Source organism: Thalassophryne amazonica, chromosome 4 (assembly GCF_902500255.1).
Source record: "Thalassophryne amazonica chromosome 4, fThaAma1.1, whole genome shotgun sequence".
Taxonomy (NCBI): domain Eukaryota; kingdom Metazoa; phylum Chordata; class Actinopteri; order Batrachoidiformes; family Batrachoididae; genus Thalassophryne; species Thalassophryne amazonica.
Window position 1 is genome coordinate 51,882,241 of NC_047106.1, and position 16,267 is coordinate 51,898,507.

At 40.5% G+C, this 16,267-nt stretch overlaps 1 protein-coding gene and 1 long non-coding RNA gene across 5 annotated transcripts in view; one reads left to right on the top strand and one right to left on the bottom strand.

Moving 5' to 3' along the window:
- Window positions 1-98: 98 nt before the first annotated feature.
- nudt8 (nudix (nucleoside diphosphate linked moiety X)-type motif 8) lies at window positions 99-16,166 on the bottom strand. 4 transcript variants are annotated; one of them, XM_034167892.1, is made up of 6 exons: window positions 16,116-16,161; window positions 14,562-14,642; window positions 12,721-13,617; window positions 12,364-12,499; window positions 1,522-1,599; window positions 99-551 (listed from the first exon to the last, which is right to left on the bottom strand). In XM_034167892.1, exons 2-6 carry the CDS (start codon window positions 14,597-14,599, stop codon window positions 366-368), a joined length of 1,335 nt encoding a protein of 444 aa, XP_034023783.1. In that variant the 5' UTR covers window positions 14,600-14,642; window positions 16,116-16,161; the 3' UTR covers window positions 99-365. The 4 variants fall into 4 exon arrangements, 3 of the variants coding, with proteins under 3 accessions (XP_034023783.1, XP_034023784.1, XP_034023782.1); XM_034167893.1 differs by lacking the exon at window positions 14,562-14,642 and having other exon boundaries at window positions 16,116-16,166; XR_004560018.1 differs by lacking the exons at window positions 14,562-14,642; window positions 16,116-16,161 and adding an exon at window positions 2,126-2,194 and having other exon boundaries at window positions 495-551; window positions 12,721-14,010.
- The window catches only part of LOC117508227, a 21,855-nt gene continuing 20,266 nt past the window's right edge, over window positions 14,679-16,267 (top strand). Inside the window, exon 1 of the long non-coding RNA XR_004560019.1 lies at window positions 14,679-15,026. This is a non-coding gene — a long non-coding RNA (uncharacterized LOC117508227). The remainder of the gene's footprint in view (window positions 15,027-16,267) is intronic.

Below are 16,267 nucleotides of genomic sequence, written 5' to 3' on the forward strand. Positions count from 1 at the left end.
AAAACATCTGACACATCCTAGTGGCATTTCTTTTTTCCCCCCTCAGTATGCTAGTACTAATGCCGCATTTAAAACAAACGCACACACACACAAAGTCAAACATGAGACATTTGTCCTTTTTATTTAAGAACACAGCAGGATAACAGATTTGTTTACAAATAATTTAAAATTTGGAGCTAAAGCTCCAAAAGCGCTTAAGTGAAAGGTGTCGCTGATTAATGATTCCCTTATTGTGCAGGAAATAAACATAAATTAATCCTCAGAGCAAACGTGGAAGAAGTCTACAGTCACAGGTTTTCTCAGCTTGCACATTTGCTTCGCCGTCAGTCATGTGACAGGTGAACTTTGATTGGCCGAGGCACTTTTCAAGGTGGGATGATGAGCTTCAGTGAATTGTCCAGAGCGATGGCGGTCAGGCCCCACACTCTATGCTTCCCATTACGGAACACCGGCAGTGTGTATCCGTACTTGTCTCCTGTGCGGAAGTGTGTGTAGCCGCGGTTCTGAGAGTCACACAAGTGGGACAAAGGCAAAGTGAAGATCTCCTCCACCTAATGAAGGCACAGATAATTAAAACATGTTAAGACCTGTGGATACATACCTCTATCATACTAATGCTGCGTTCAAGACAGCTCGGAAAATCAATGTTGGAAAGGTTTGAAAACTGTTCACTTAATGAACTCTGAAAACCATGTGGATGTGCACAGTAACGTATTTGAGCTTTGTTGTCATTACGAGGAAGACATGTTTGGGGGGACTTATTTTTGGCACAACCTCTGACAGCCTAAAAATGTTGTCCTTTTTGGGGGGGGTCCCCATTACCTATATAGAATATACTACAAATGGAGTCAATGGATTTTGGCTTTCTGATACTAACAGGCAGGCTATTCCACAGTGCAGGAGCATGACAGTAAAAAGCTCTAAAACCTGCTGACTTCTTTTTAACCCTGGGAATACAGAGCAAATCTGCATCGAGCAATCACAGGGCACGAGGATACCATTTAGAACCTTATATGTCAGGAGCAAAAAAGTTGGAATCTGCCCTTCGAGTCACAGGGAGCCAGCTATTGTAAGGGAGGTGATGGTCTAGTGGTTAAGGTGTTGGACTTGAGACCACAAGATCCTCGGTTCAAATCCCAGCCTGACTGGAAAATCATTAAAGACACTGGGCAAGGTCTTTAATCCCCTATTGCTCCTGGTATGTAGTGAGCACCTTGTATGGCAGCATCCTCACATCAGGGTGAATGTGAGGCATTATTTTTAAAGCACTTTGAGCATCTGATGTATTACTCCAATCTCTCTCTCTCTCTCTCTCTCTCTCTCTCTCTCTCTCTCTCTCTCTCTCTCTATATATATAAAGAAAACAAATACACAACTCTTACTTTTTTATCTTCTCCTCCGGTATTAAAACAAATACAGGGTATCGAGTATTTTACTGGGTATCACTACTGCTTTTAACATTCTAGTATCGTGACAACTCCAATAAGTAGTTTAGAAGTTTAAAATGTATGATTACTGAACCTCAGAAGGGTTTGGCTTGAAGGACAGTGATTCTAAGGGGCCCAGGTTAGCCAGCACAGGAACAACCATCAATCCAGACTGTGAAGAGACAAAAGAAGATCACAAGGGTCAAACATCAAAATACAAATGGGCTCTGAAAATTAAGCAACCAAATGAACAAGATCACCAAATTATACACCTCCAATTTAATTTGGCAGGTTACAAGATAATGGTATTTATCATTTTTGAATTACAGTGAACAAATGAGACAAAAAATCTAATTTATCTGTTCACTCACAGCATTGACTGAAATATCTGACTGTGCATTTACTTTAATACTAAATGGAACACTTCATAAAACTTTAATGTGCTGAGCTGGTAACAGCTTAGTGCTTGTACAGGAAAATATATATATATTAATGAGGGACCTAATGAGTGGATTAGTGCATGTTAGTCAAATCTTGTCTGCAATAACTCAAACAATAAATGCTATTACATTGTAACTCACCAAACCAAATTAAAAGAGCACATAATGATGAACTTCACAAAACTTTGATGCACCAGATCGAGAAAACAGCAACTTTATTTTGCTATGTAATATCCAACAGACATGTCTGCCACCTACTGGATGAGGTGCCCACCTTCACCTGACTGGCAGCCAAGCTAGCAACCATGGGGAAGAATGTGATTCCCACTATGGGACAACAGGAAAGTAAAACTAGAATTAAAGAATGGATAGAATGTGTGGTTGTGGATAAAACCAAAACATTTCATTAATGCAAACTGGAAATACTTTTTTTTTTTTTTGCAATGTTTCTCAAGCTTTGCAATGCCTGTGTTTCGAAACACTGCTCCAAATTCATTTTTGTCCTCAAAATTCTACACACAATACCCATAATGACAATGTGATAAAGTTTTTTTTTTTAGGTTTATGCAAATTGAATAAAAATAATAACAAAAAATGAAGAAATCACATGTGCATAAGTATTCATAGCTTTTAACATGAAGCTCAAAATAGAGCTCAGGTGCATCCTTTTTCCACTCATTATCTTTGAGATGTTTCTTCAGCTTAATTGGAGTTCACCTGGAGTAAATTCAGTTGACTGGACATGATTTGGAAAGGCACACGGCTGTCTGCATCATGGGTTAAAGCAGGGGTAGGCAACCTGTTCCAGAAAGAGCCATGAGGGTGCAGGTTTTCTTTGCAGCCACTGACTCCACCAGGTGATTTTACTGATTAATATCACTTATAGCAGATGGAATCAGTTAATCAGTGAAATCACCTGGTGGAGTCACTGGCTGCAAAGAAAACCTGCACCCTCATGGCTCTTTCTGGAACAGGTTGCCTACCCCTGGGTTAAATCAATAAATTTTCATCTGACTGAATTTTTTTCCTGGCAAAAATCAATGCCAGCAATTCCCTAAAATGTGGCTAGTGGAGGCACACAGTTTCCTCAATAAATACATTATACAGTATACAAATCTATTCTAAATAGCCTCTAAGGAGAGAGAGAGACAAAGCATAAAAAGAATGCAAAACCTGAACTTAAAGGTACATGAAAGGGTGGTGGGGGGCAGGGTGTAGTCTTGATTCTGGAGGATCTGGGGGTGCTCCCCCAGAACATTTTTAAAAGAGCAAGTCAAATTTTGTATATTCTGGTGAATTTTAATAGGTATGAAGCCCTCTGAAACAAACAAACAAACAAAAAAACTCACTTCAAACTATCAAGTAAAAACACAGTACTGATTATGGGGGGGTCTGGGGGATCTCCCCCAGAAATTTTTTAAAAGAGCAAGTTAAATTTTGTATATTCTAGTGAATTTTAATGGGTATGAAGCCCTCTGAAACAAAGAAAACTCACTTCAAACTGTCAAATAAAAATTCTTTGTCTTTGTGTTGCTGGCCGTACAGTCAATAAAATACAAAATTAGGGCTTAAAGCAACTGACGTTGTTCTGCTGTGCACAAAGTAGCACTGTCACCCGTTTTGAAAACACATGCGCACTGAGAAACTCAAAACTGGCTTATTCACATTTAATCGGTAAAATGCTCTCACTCGTAAAACAAACTAGGGCTGCAACTAACGATTATTTTAGTAATCGATTAATCAGTTGATTATTTTTTCAATTAATCATTTTTTTATTTTTTGTTTTTTACTTACATGTGAGTTTTGCCATTATTTCTTTCGGTGAGTTATTATTAAAAGGCCTTTATCACGCAACATCGTTTGAGCTTGTAATAAAGTTATGATGTTATATTCTCGTCAAAAACATATCTGGAGTAGTGTTTTGTTTTATTTTGCACATACATACATACATACATACATCACCGACACACCACAAAGAGATTTCCATCAGGTTTCACTCGATTATGAGCATTTTTAGATGCCTACAGCAACTATCTCAACCACTGACAACATATTACAGCAAGAGTCCACAAAGTATTTTAAAGGCCTGACTAAAGTGTAATACAGTGAGGAAAATAAGTATTTGAACACCCTGCAATTTTGCAAGTTCTCCCACTTATAATTCATGGAGGGTTCTGAAATTTTCATCTTAGGTGCATGTCCACTGTGAGAGACATAATCTAAAAAAAAAAAAAAAACAATCCGGAAATGACAATGTATGATTTTTTAATAATTTATTTGTATGTTACTGGTGCAAATAAGTATTTGAACACCTACCAACCAGCATGAATTCTGGCTCACACAAACCTGTTAATTTTTCTTTAAGAAGCCCTCTTATTCTGCACTCTTTACCTGTATTAATTGCACCTGTTTGAACTTGTTACCTGCATAAAAGACACCTGTTCACACACTCAATCGATCACACTCCAACCTGTCCACCACAGGCAAGACCAAAGAGCTGTCTAAGGACACCAGGGACAAAACTGTAGACCTGCACAAGGCTGGGATGGACTACAGGACAACAGGCAATCAGCTTGGCAGAAGACAACTGTTATGATTATTTATTAGAAAGTGGAAGAAACACAAGATGACTGTCAGTCTCCCTCGGTCTGGGATTCCATGCAAGATCTCACTTTGTTGGGAAAGGATGATTCTGGGAAAGTTCAGAACTACACAGGAGGACCTGGTCAATGACCTGAAGAGAGCTGGGACCACAGTCACAAAGATTATATTAGTAACACAAGATGCTGTCATGGTTTAAAAACCTGCAGGGCAGCAAGGTCCCCCTGCTCAATCAATCAATCAATCAATCAATTTTTTTATATAGCGCCAAATCACAACAAACAGTTGCCCCAAGGCGCTTTATATTGTAAGGCAAGGCCATACAATAATTATGTAAAACCCCAACGGTCAAAACGACCCCCTGTGAGCAAGCACTTGGCTACAGTGGGAAGGAAAAACTCCCTTTTAACAGGAAGAAACCTCCAGCAGAACCAGGCTCAGGGAGGGGCAGTCTTCTGCTGGGACTGGTTGGGGCTGAGGGAGAGAACCAGGAAAAAGACATGCTGTGGAGGGGAGCAGAGATCGATCACTAATGATTAAATGCAGAGTGGTGCATACAGAGCAAAAAGAGAAAGAAACAGTGCATCATGGGAACCCCCCAGCAGTCTACGTCTATAGCAGCATAACTAAGGGATGGTTCAGGGTCACCTGATCCAGCCCTAACTATAAGCTTTAGCAAAAAGGAAAGTTTTAAGCCTAATCTTAAAAGTAGAGAGGCTGTCTGTCTCCCTCATCTGAATTGGGAGCTGGTTCCACAGGAGAGGAGCCTGAAAGCTGAAGGCTCTGCCTCCCATTCTACTCTTACAAACCCTAGGAACTACAAGTAAGCCTGCAGTCTGAGAGCGAAGCGCTCTATTGGGGTGATATGGTACTACGAGGTCCCTAAGATAAGATGGGACCTGATTATTCAAAACCTTATAAGTAAGAAGAAGAATTTTAAATTCTATTCTAGAATTAACAGGAAGCCAATGAAGAGAGGCCAATATGGGTGAGATATGCTCTCTCCTTCTAGTCCCCGTCAGTACTCTAGCTGCAGCATTTTGAATTAACTGAAGGCTTTTTAGGGAACTTTTAGGACAACCTGATAATAATGAATTACAATAGTCCAGCCTAGAGGAAATAAATGCATGAATTAGTTTTTCAGCATCACTCTGAGACAAGACCTTTCTGATTTTAGAGATATTGCGTAAATGCAAAAAAGCAGTCCTACATATTTGTTTAATATGCGCTTTGAATGACATATCCTGATCAAAAATGACTCCAAGATTTCTCACAGTATTACTAGAGGTCAGGGTAATGCCATCCAGAGTAAGGATCTGGTTAGACACCATGTTTCTAAGATTTGTGGGGCCAAGTACAATAACCTCAGTTTTATCTGAGTTTAAAAGCAGGAAATTAGAGGTCATCCATGTCTTTATGTCTGTAAGACAATCCTGCAGTTTAGCTAATTGTTGTGTGTCCTCTGGCTTCATGGATAGATAAAGCTGGGTATCATCTGCGTAACAATGAAAATTTAAGCAATACCATCTAATAATACTGCCTAAGGGAAGCATGTATAAAGTGAATAAAATTGGTCCTAGCACAGAACCTTGTGGAACTCCATAATTAACTTTAGTCTGTGAAGAAGATTCCCCATTTACATGAACAAATTGTAATCTATTAGACAAATATGATTCAAACCACCACAGCGCGGTGCCTTTAATACCTATGGCATGCTCTAATCTCTGTAATAAAATTTTATGGTCAACAGTATCAAAAGCAGCACTGAGGTCTAACAGAACAAGCACAGAGATGAGTCCACTGTCCGAGGCCATAAGAAGATCATTTGTAACCTTCACTAATGCTGTTTCTGTACTATGATGAATTCTAAAACCTGACTGAAACTCTTCAAATAGACCATTCCTCTGCAGATGATCAGTTAGCTGTTTTACAACTACCCTTTCAAGAATTTTTGAGAGAAAAGGAAGGTTGGAGATTGGCCTATAATTAGCTAAGATAGCTGGGTCAAGTGATGGCTTTTTAAGTAATGGTTTAATTACTGCCACCTTAAAAGCCTGTGGTACATAGCCAACTAACAAAGATAGATTGATCATATTTAAGATTGAAGCATTAAATAATGGTAGGGCTTCCTTGAGCAGCCTGGTAGGAATGGGGTCTAATAAACATGTTGATGGTTTGGATGAAGTAACTAATGAAGATAACTCAGACAGAACAATCGGAGAGAAAGAGTCTAACCAAATACCGGCATCACTGAAAGCAGCCAAAGATAACAATACGTCTTTGGGATGGTTATGAGTAATTTTTTCTCTAATAGTTAAAATTTTGTTAGCAAAGAAAGTCATGAAGTCATTACTAGTTAAAGTTAATGGAATACTCAGCTCAATAGAGCTCTGACTCTTTGTCAGCCTGGCTACAGTGCTGAAAAGAAACCTGGGGTTGTTCTTATTTTCTTCAATTAGTGATGAGTAGAAAGATGTCCTAGCTTTACGGAGGGCTTTTTTATAGAGCAACAGACTTTTTCCAGGCTAAGTGAAGAGCTTCTAAATTAGTGAGACGCCATTTCCTCTCCAATTTACGGGTTATCTGCTTTAAGCTACGAGTTTGTGAGTTATACCACGGAGTCAGGCAGTTCTGATTTAAAGCTCTCTTTTTTAGAGGAGCTACAGCATCCAAAGTTGTCTTCAATGAGGATGTAAAACTATTGACGAGATACTCTATCTCACTTACAGAGTTTAGGTAGCTACTCTGCACTGTGTTGGCATATGGCATAGAGAACATAAAGAAGGAATCATATCCTTAAACCTAGTTACAGCGCTTTCTGAAAGACTTCTAGTGTAATGAAACTTATTCCCCACTGCTGGGTAGTCCATCAGAGTAAATGTAAATGTTATTAAGAAATGATCAGACAGAAGGGAGTTTTCAGGGAATACTGTTAAGTCTTCAATTTCCATACCATAAGTCAGAACAAGATCTAAGATATGATTAAAGTGGTGGGTGGACTCATTTACTTTTTGAGCAAAGCCAATAGAGTTTAATAATAGATTAAATGCAGTGTTGAGGCTGTCATTCTCAGCATCTGTGTGGATGTTAAAATCGCCCACTATAATTATCTTATCTGAGCTAAGCACCAAGTCAGACAAAATGTCTGAAAATTCACAGAGAAACTCACAGTAACGACCAGGTGGACGATAGATAATAACAAATAAAACTGTTTTTTGGGACTTCCAATTTGGATGGACAAGACTAAGAGTCAAGCTTTCAAATGAATTAAAGCTCTGCCTGGGTTTTTGATTAATTAATAAGCTGGAATGGAAGATTGCTGCTAATCCTCCTCCCCGGCCCGTGCTACGAGCATTCTGACAGTTAGTGTGACTCGGGGGTGTTGACTCATTTAAACTAACATATTCATCCTCCTGTAACCAGGTTTCTGTAAGGCAGAATAAATCAATATGTTGATCAATTATTATATCATTTACCAACAGGGACTTAGAAGAGAGAGACCTAATGTTTAATAGACCACATTTAACTGTTTTAGTCTGAAGGTGCTATATTATTTTTTCTTTTTGAATTTTTATGCTTAAATAGATTTTTGCTGGTTATTGGTAGTCTGGGAGCAGGCACCGTCTCTACGGGGATGGGGTAGTGAGGGGATGGCAGGGGGAGAGAAGCTGCAGAGAGGTGTGTAAGACTACAACTCTGCTTCCTGGTCCCAACCCTGGATAGTCACGGTTTGGAGGATTTAAGAAAATTGGCCAGATTTCTAGAAATGAGAGCTGCTCCATCCAAAGTGGGATGGATGCCGTCTCTCCTAACAAGACCAGGTTTTCCCCAGAAGCTTTGCCAATTATCTATGAAGCCCACCTCATTTTTTGGACACCACTCAGACAGCCAGCAATTCAAGGAGAACATGCGGCTAAACATGTCACTCCCGGTCTGATTGGGGAGGGGCCCAGAGAAAACTACAGACTCCGACATTGTTTTTGCAAAGTTACACACCGATTTAATGTTAATTTTAGTGACCTCCGATTGGCGTAACCGGGTGTCATTACTGCCGACGTGAATTACAATCTTACCAAATTTACGCTTAGCCTTAGCCAGCAGTTTCAAATTTCCTTCAATGTCGCCTGCTCTGGCCCCCGGAAGACAATTGACTATGGTTGCTGGTGTCGCTAACTTCACATTTCTCAAAACAGAGTCGCCAATAACCAGAGTTTGGTCCTCGGCGGGTGTGTCGTCGAGTGGGGAAAAACGGTTAGAGATGTGAACAGGTTGGCGGTGTACACGGGGCTTCTGTTTAGGGCTACGCTTCCTCCTCACAGTCACCCAGTCGGCCTGCTTTCCCGGCTGCTCGGGATCTGCCAGGGGGTAACTAACGGCGGCTAAGCTACCTTGGTCCGCACCGACTACAGGGGCCTGGCTAGCTGTAGAATTTTCCACGGTGCGGAGCCGAGTCTCCAATTCGCCCAGCCTGGCCTCCAAAGCTACGAATAAGCTACACTTATTACAAGTACCGTTACTGCTAAAGGAGGCCGAGGAATAACTAAACATTTCACACCCAGAGCAGAAAAGTGCGGGAGAGACAGAAGCCGCCATGCTAAATCGGCTAAGAGCTAGTAGCTATGCTAAGCTAGTGGATTCCTAAAAACACGCAAAGTGAATAATGTGTAAATAATTTAGAGGTGATTCAGCAGAAGGAGTGCTTTAGTTAAGGCACGTAAAGATTATACTGGGAAACAAATCGTAATCTAGATAACTAGATCAATCTAACTGCGCAGATTAAACAGCTAACAGATACAGAAAAACACCGCTGTGCTCCGGAACAGGAAGTGATACAATACCGCAGTGAGAGCCAACCACCAGTAGAGGCCAGCAGGATACCCAAACCTACATACAACAAGACTAAAGGTTGTGAAGTACAAATGTCTGCTGGTTCAGAAAACAGAAATACAATTTAGGAATATTTCCATGACTGTTAAGCTATATCTTAATCTAAAAAGCACTTTAAAATTATTTAGTTCTTTAAGAAAAGTGTTTCACAGGTGTTTTGACTCACGTGTGTAGGGCCGCACCTGAGGATGAAAACTGATCACAGGATCAGAGCTCTGCAGATAAGCCGAAATGACTGACAATGATTAATGGATATTTGCAATTATTTTCCCATACTTTGTTTATATATATATATATATATATATATATATATATATATATATATATATATATATATACAAAGTCTATTAGAAAAGTATCCAACCTATTTATTTTTTCAAAAACCTGATGGATTTGAATCACGTGTGCTTGCATGAGCCAACCTTGAACCATTGTGCGTATGCGTGATTTTTTTCACGCTTGTTGGTTGCGTCATTTGCTTGTAAGCAGCCTTTGTGTGAGGACATATGCAGTGCGCTCAGCGGATTTTCATTTCAAGGAAATGGCGGAACGACTGGAGCAGCACGACTGCATCAGATTTTGCCACAAACTGAGCAATAGCCAGGTGGAAACCATTCGGATTATTCAGATGGCTTTCGGTGACGATCCTCTGGGCATCACACAGATTAAGGAGCGGTACAACCGGTTTAAAGACGGCCGCACAACGGTGGAGGGCGTGCCGCGCTCCGATCGGCATCAACACGCTGAAACGACCAGATCATTTCCAAAGTGAACGCTGTGGTGATGTGGGACCGTCGTGTGATTATCCGAGAAATTGCGGAAGAGGTGGACATCAGCACTTTTTCGGCACATTCCACTGTGAAAGAAAATTTTGTCTTGGAAAGAGTGGCGGCGAAATTCATCGGCACGAAGCTGCTGGCGCAGCAACAGCGCCTCCGTGTTGAAGTCTCACAGGACATGTAACATGCCCAGCTCGTCAACCACTCGGACGATTCAGACGGCTTTCGGTGGCTTTTCAGTCGTGTGACTATCCGAGAAATTGTGGACAAGCTGGACATGTCAGGGCATGTTACAACATGTCCTGTGAGGGTTCATCACGCAGGCGCTGTTGCTGCGCGTTCAGCATCGAGCCGATGAATTTTGCCGCCACTCTTTTCATGGCAAAATCTTCTTTCACAGTGAAATGTGCCGAAAAAGTGCTGATGTCCACCTCTTCCGCAGTTTCTCGGATAATCACACGGCGGTCCCACATCAGCACAGCGTTCATTTTGGAAATGATCCGGTCGTTTCAGCGTGTTGATGCCGATCGGAGCACGGCGTGCTCTCCACCGTTGTGCGGACGTCTTTAAACCGGTTGTACCGCTCCTTAATCTGTGTGATGCCCAGAGGATCGTCACCGAAACCCATCTGAATAATCCAAATGGTTTCCACCTGGCTGTCGCCCAGTTTGCGGCAAAATTTGATGCAGTCACGCTGTTCCAGTCGTTCCGCCATTTCCTTGCAAAGAAAAAACGACAAGTGACTCCACCCATCCTCACACAAAGGCAACAACACATCACTAGTATTTTGTTGCACCACCTCTGGCTTTTTTAACAGCTTGCAGTCTCTGAGGCATGGACTTAATGAGTGACAAATAGTACTCTTCATCAATCTGGCTCCAACTTTCTCTGATTGCTGTTGCCAGATCAGCTTTGCAGGTTGGAGCCTTGTCATGGACCATTTTCTTCAACTTCCACCAAAGATTTTCAATTGGATTAAGATCCGGACTATTTGCAGGCCATGACATTGACTCTATGTGTCTTTTTGCAAGGAATGTTTTCACAGTTTTTGCTCTATGGCAAGACGCATTATCATCTTGAAAAATGATTTCATCATCCCCAAACATCCTTTCAATTGATGGGATAAGAAAAGTGTCCAAAATATCAACATAAACCTGTGCATTTATTGATGATGTAATGACAGCCATCTCCCCAGTGCCTTTACCTGACATGTAGCCCCATATCATCAATGACTGTGGAAATTTACATGTTCTCTTCAGGGAGTCATCTTTATAAACCAAACAAAAGTTCCAGCATCATCACCTTGCCCAATGCAGATTCGAGATTCATCACTGAATATGACTCATCCAGTCATCTACAGTCCACGATTGCTTTTCCTTAGCCCATTGTAACCTTGTTTTTTTCTGTTTAGGTGTTAATGATGGCTTTCGTTTAGCTTTTCTGTATGTAAATCCCATTTCCGTTAGGCGGTTTCTTACAGTTCGGTCACAGACGTTGACTCCAGTTTCCTCCCATTCGTTCCTCATTTGTTTTGTTGTGCATTTTCGATTTTTGAGACATATTGCTTTTAAGTTTTCTGTCTTGACGCTTTGATGTCTTCCTTGGTCTACCAGTATGTTTGTCTGTAACAACTTTTCCATGTTGTTTGTATTTGGTCCAGAGTTTAGACAAAGCTGACTGAACAACCAACATCTTTTGCAACATTGTGTGATGATTTACCCTCTTTTAAGAGTTTGATAATCCTCTCCTTTGTTTCAATTGACATCTCTCGTGTTGGAGCCATGATTCATGTCAGTCCACTTGGTGCAACAGCTCTCCAAGGTGTGATCACTCCTTTTTAGATGCAGACTAATAAGCAGATCTAATTTGATGCAGGTGTTAGTTTTGGGGATGAAAATTTACAGGGTGATTCCATAATTTATTCCTCAGAATTGAGTGATTCCATATTTTTTTCCCTCTGCTTGGTCTAAAAAAGTAACCGTTACTGACTGCCACAATTATTTTTCCTGATTTCTTATAGTGTTTCTTAAAGCCAGAAAGTTGCCATTTGAAATGACTTTAGTTTTGTGTCATGTCTGTGATCTGCTTTTTTTCTACAAAATTAAACAACTGAATGAACATCCTCTGAGGCCGGTGATTCCATAATTATTGCCAGGGGTTGTATAATCGATTCTATTCATCACTTTATTAGTTTACCTTTTCACTTTCAAAGAAAAAGTTTCCTCTCACCGATCCATCAATTAGAGGCCTGAAGACACCCCAGACGCTTTCTGTTGCCACATTAATGCCAATCTCTTCCCAGGCCTCCCTCAGCGCTGTGGCCACCACGTCACTGTCTGACGGATCCTTCTTACCTCCAGCAAAGCTGTAAACAAAGGAGAAACCACATCCTGTTTGGCACTGTTTTATTTCCATAAAAATTATTTTAATAGCTCCCTCAAGGTGACTACATTATCACCACGTGTCTATTTCTTCACAGGAAAAACTATAAAGGTAATGAATACCGTGACAAACTTTAGCGGCAATGATGTGCAATGTGTGGCAGAACAAAAACATGTTTAAGAGCAGTGTGTTTGTGTTTCAGACCTGACATGTCCCTTGTGCCTGCCTTTCAAGGTGCTAGAGCGCAGTGTGAAGAGAAAGGCTGGGTCCCCGTCCAAAGAGCAGAGAGAAACCAAGATGGAAGCCCAGTTTTTGTCCTTTCCCTGCCTCTGAACTGCCCCATTTGTCATGTTCAACTCATACAGTTTCAGGTTGGGCCGCAGGGCCTGTCGACACCTCATTTCATTCTCCAGGGACAGGATGTCCCTAAAGGGTGTTGCCTGGTAAGAGGGTGTTTGATGGGCAGCTCTAGACTGTGGCAAAATGTGGATGGATGGTACAAAGCTCATGTGAAAGTGGTTAAAAACCCATAATTTGCGTGCTGAAGTGCTCAAAGGCCTGATGAAGTGCTGACTGCAGGCTAAACAGCTTTGAAAAAGTTTAGATTGCCTCTTATTGGAGAACCAGAGTGAAGAGAGGCTTGTGTCCTGAGGATTTTTCCAGTGTTGAAGGCAGGTTCTGCTCATTAAATGCTCATGGCACTTCCTTAGATCTGATAACACTTCCACTGAATTGCACGACTGAGGAACAGCCAGGTTGTTTTTAGCAGATGGTGAAAACCAAGACAGATTGAAACTGTTGGACAAAATAGCTTTGGCAGTGCTGTTGTAAAACGTAGCCTCTCTCTGCTGATGATCACTGCGGTCCAGTTTTAAAAGACACAGTTGCAAGGAAGCACACATAGTCTCTGTAGATGAGAACGAGCCCTCAGTGCTTCCAGCACTACAGTTTCTTTCACCTCTTCTTTCTTTTACAGCTTTAGCACTGTGCCATCCACCAGCAGTATTTGCAGTGAATATGTGAGCCTGGAAGTCTTGTTTTCCTAGCAGCAGCAATCTTATAAAGCAAGGCCATGTTTGGGTCAAAGAAGCCTTCATCACTCTGCAGGAAGAAAGTGACAAACACACATGGTTACAAAACCCACAGACTGCATTTTGCCCTTTAACTGACTGCACCTGCATGTGATTACATTACTGCCTGTCTGAACCTTAAATGCCACATTTCCATCTGCAAAGGTGAAGGGTATCAGACAATTAGTCAAAAATCTTCATTTGTTTGTTAACCTGTCACACAGAGAGTTGGACAAACTTGTAACAGTTTGTTCAATTTAGCTTCAATCCTACAAGACTAAAAAAAGTTGACTCATCACTCTAAGGAGCAGCTCGGGGATTTCTACTGAAAAGCATCAGCACACACAAGTGAGTCATATTTTTAACATTTGCCCACACCCAAGTGGTGTAACCAGTCTATGGGTGTAATGCATCATTTAATTTGGGGGGGCTGAAATGTGGTGACACTGTGCAAATCTTTCAGTTATATGTAAGTCCCACAACTGTGTGACTGTGCTTGTAAAAACTACCCTACTAAATGTATTCCTGTAAAGACTTAGAATTATGCATCATACACTGCAGAAGTCGGTATGTGAAACCACAGACTGTATATATGAAACTCATTAACAAAGTCTGTGCCAGAGATGCTCCTCCCTTATGAGAGGGTCACAGCAAGCAGCAGTTCCTTACCAACGAAAGCAACAGGCTCAGAAACCAGGACTTTTTTCCCTACAAACTTTAACATCTGCCTTTTAAAGCTATAGGGCCACCCAAATGTCATTAAATTGACAAAGTTTAGTTTCAACTGACATCCAAACATTATGTAGGTTTTATTATTTTTTTTTAAACATGTTTCAAAATTACAGCTCATTTTAATGAACAGAACATATTTACCCGGGGGAGAAATTCCATAACAAATATTTTCATTTTAACACCATCTACAGGAGCTGGTGTGTGCATGAGCATCCATGAGCTTTTGAAAAGACTGGAAGTTACCTTTGACCTCGGGTGATGCGCGCACACGTAGCGTGCATGCTGATGTCCCTGAGATGTTGTAAGTTACTTCAGAGGTGTTATCTGGTCACAAAAAAAAGGTTTTGGATACAGAAGTTGTATTTCTCGCTCGCTTTTACGCAATATATGAGAAACATGTTAGATTTACACACAAACACAGCAGTTTTGGAGCGTTTTCCACCATGTTGGATTACCAGCCAAAGAGACCACCCAGCAGACGTCACCATCCATATCTACTCTGATTGGCTGTCACCATCTGCTTCCTAATATCCCTCCACAAGACTAGAGAAGCCCCTACATGATCTGTGATATTGCTAACATAAACTGTATGTGTGGCATAAGCATTTTAAAGTCGTCTGCTCTTAATTTTTTTTTTCTTTGTCATAGACAATGCAAATTTTGAACATATGGGCAATGTCATATTCTGAATCTATTATTTAAAGGCTAGTGGTGCCAATGAAAATTCTTTATATGCCTTAAATCTTAAAAAGCTCAGTGGCCCTATACATTTATGTAGCAGTGTATGACTTAAATATGGGATACGCTGTTGTGGATGTATCAGCTGTACCTCGCCTGGGAGACTTTCCAGGCAGTAATGCTGAATTTGCATTTAGAAACTACTGAAAGAAAACAGTGTTTAAATGGTGTATCACACGTTTAAATGGGATAATAACTGGGTTTGACAGAGTACCATCATTTTGAAGTGTAAATTATGAGAAACTGGTCACAGCTTTCTGTTGTTTTTCCTAAGAACAAAGGCGTAAATTACCAAGATCGTCTGCTCTTCAAATACTCATAACTTTCTTCATATTTGACATGGAACAAATATTTAAACACCATTTTGGAGGTCTCTTTAAGCTCTTTCCAACTATTTCTATTACACTTCCTTTGATTTTATTTATTTATTTATTTGTCACATACCTACTTAATTTGTAAAACATGAACCCTTCAAATGAATCTTTTACTTTTAACCTAGTACAGCTAAAGTAGCAATTTATTTAAGCTTCCCTAAATCACACTCAGGACTGCATTGGAAATAAGCGAGGGTAGTTTTGCTTTCATTAATGTTTTGTTTGTATGATTAAACAAAACAAAAACCAAAGGTTACTTTCACTTAGCAAAAACCTACATAACATTTTGCTGTGTAATTAAAAAGTTTGTACAAATAGTACATAAAAGCACACATCAAACGTTAAAATCCATAATAATTAAAACCGTAGTAATACTAATATACAATTAGTACATAACACACATCCAAAGTTAAAATAAGAATTAAAAATGACACCACTGACACGAAGTTATCACTTCCAGTGTTTCTTCACTAATCCCTAAACTGTAAACTTGGTGTTGACATTTTTGTCGTAAATTTCAACAAACTGATTAGCCGACTAGCATTAAAACGCCATACTGCAGCGTTCTGTCAGTGATTTCCTGAGTCTACAATTTATCGTGTTTAACACAAACTTGTAGAATCCCACAAAATACTTATCACTTTTTAACAGAAAATCATGTTTTTTTTGTGTGGCTAACGCTCACCTTTATCCGGTGTCGCACTCCGGAAAAAGCTAACGGTGACGCCGGCTCTCTCTGACGACGTCACAGTTTCGAAACGTGATGACCCGAACCACTATGTATCGACACACGTATCACCATGAAGCCTCATCTGCATCGACCTTGCTTCGGGAGAC

Coding starts and splice junctions, on each gene's coding strand:
- nudt8 (XM_034167891.1), bottom strand. CDS start 13,697: ATGCAGGTGCAGTCAGTTAAAGGGCAAAATGCAGTCTGTGGGTTTTGT. Junction 12,500..12,720: donor AGGCACAAGGGACATGTCAG/GTCTGAAACACA, acceptor CTTTGTTTACAG/CTTTGCTGGAGGTAAGAAGG. Junction 552..1,521: donor TCAAGCCAAACCCTTCTGAG/GTTCAGTAATCA, acceptor TGCCTTCATTAG/GTGGAGGAGATCTTCACTTT.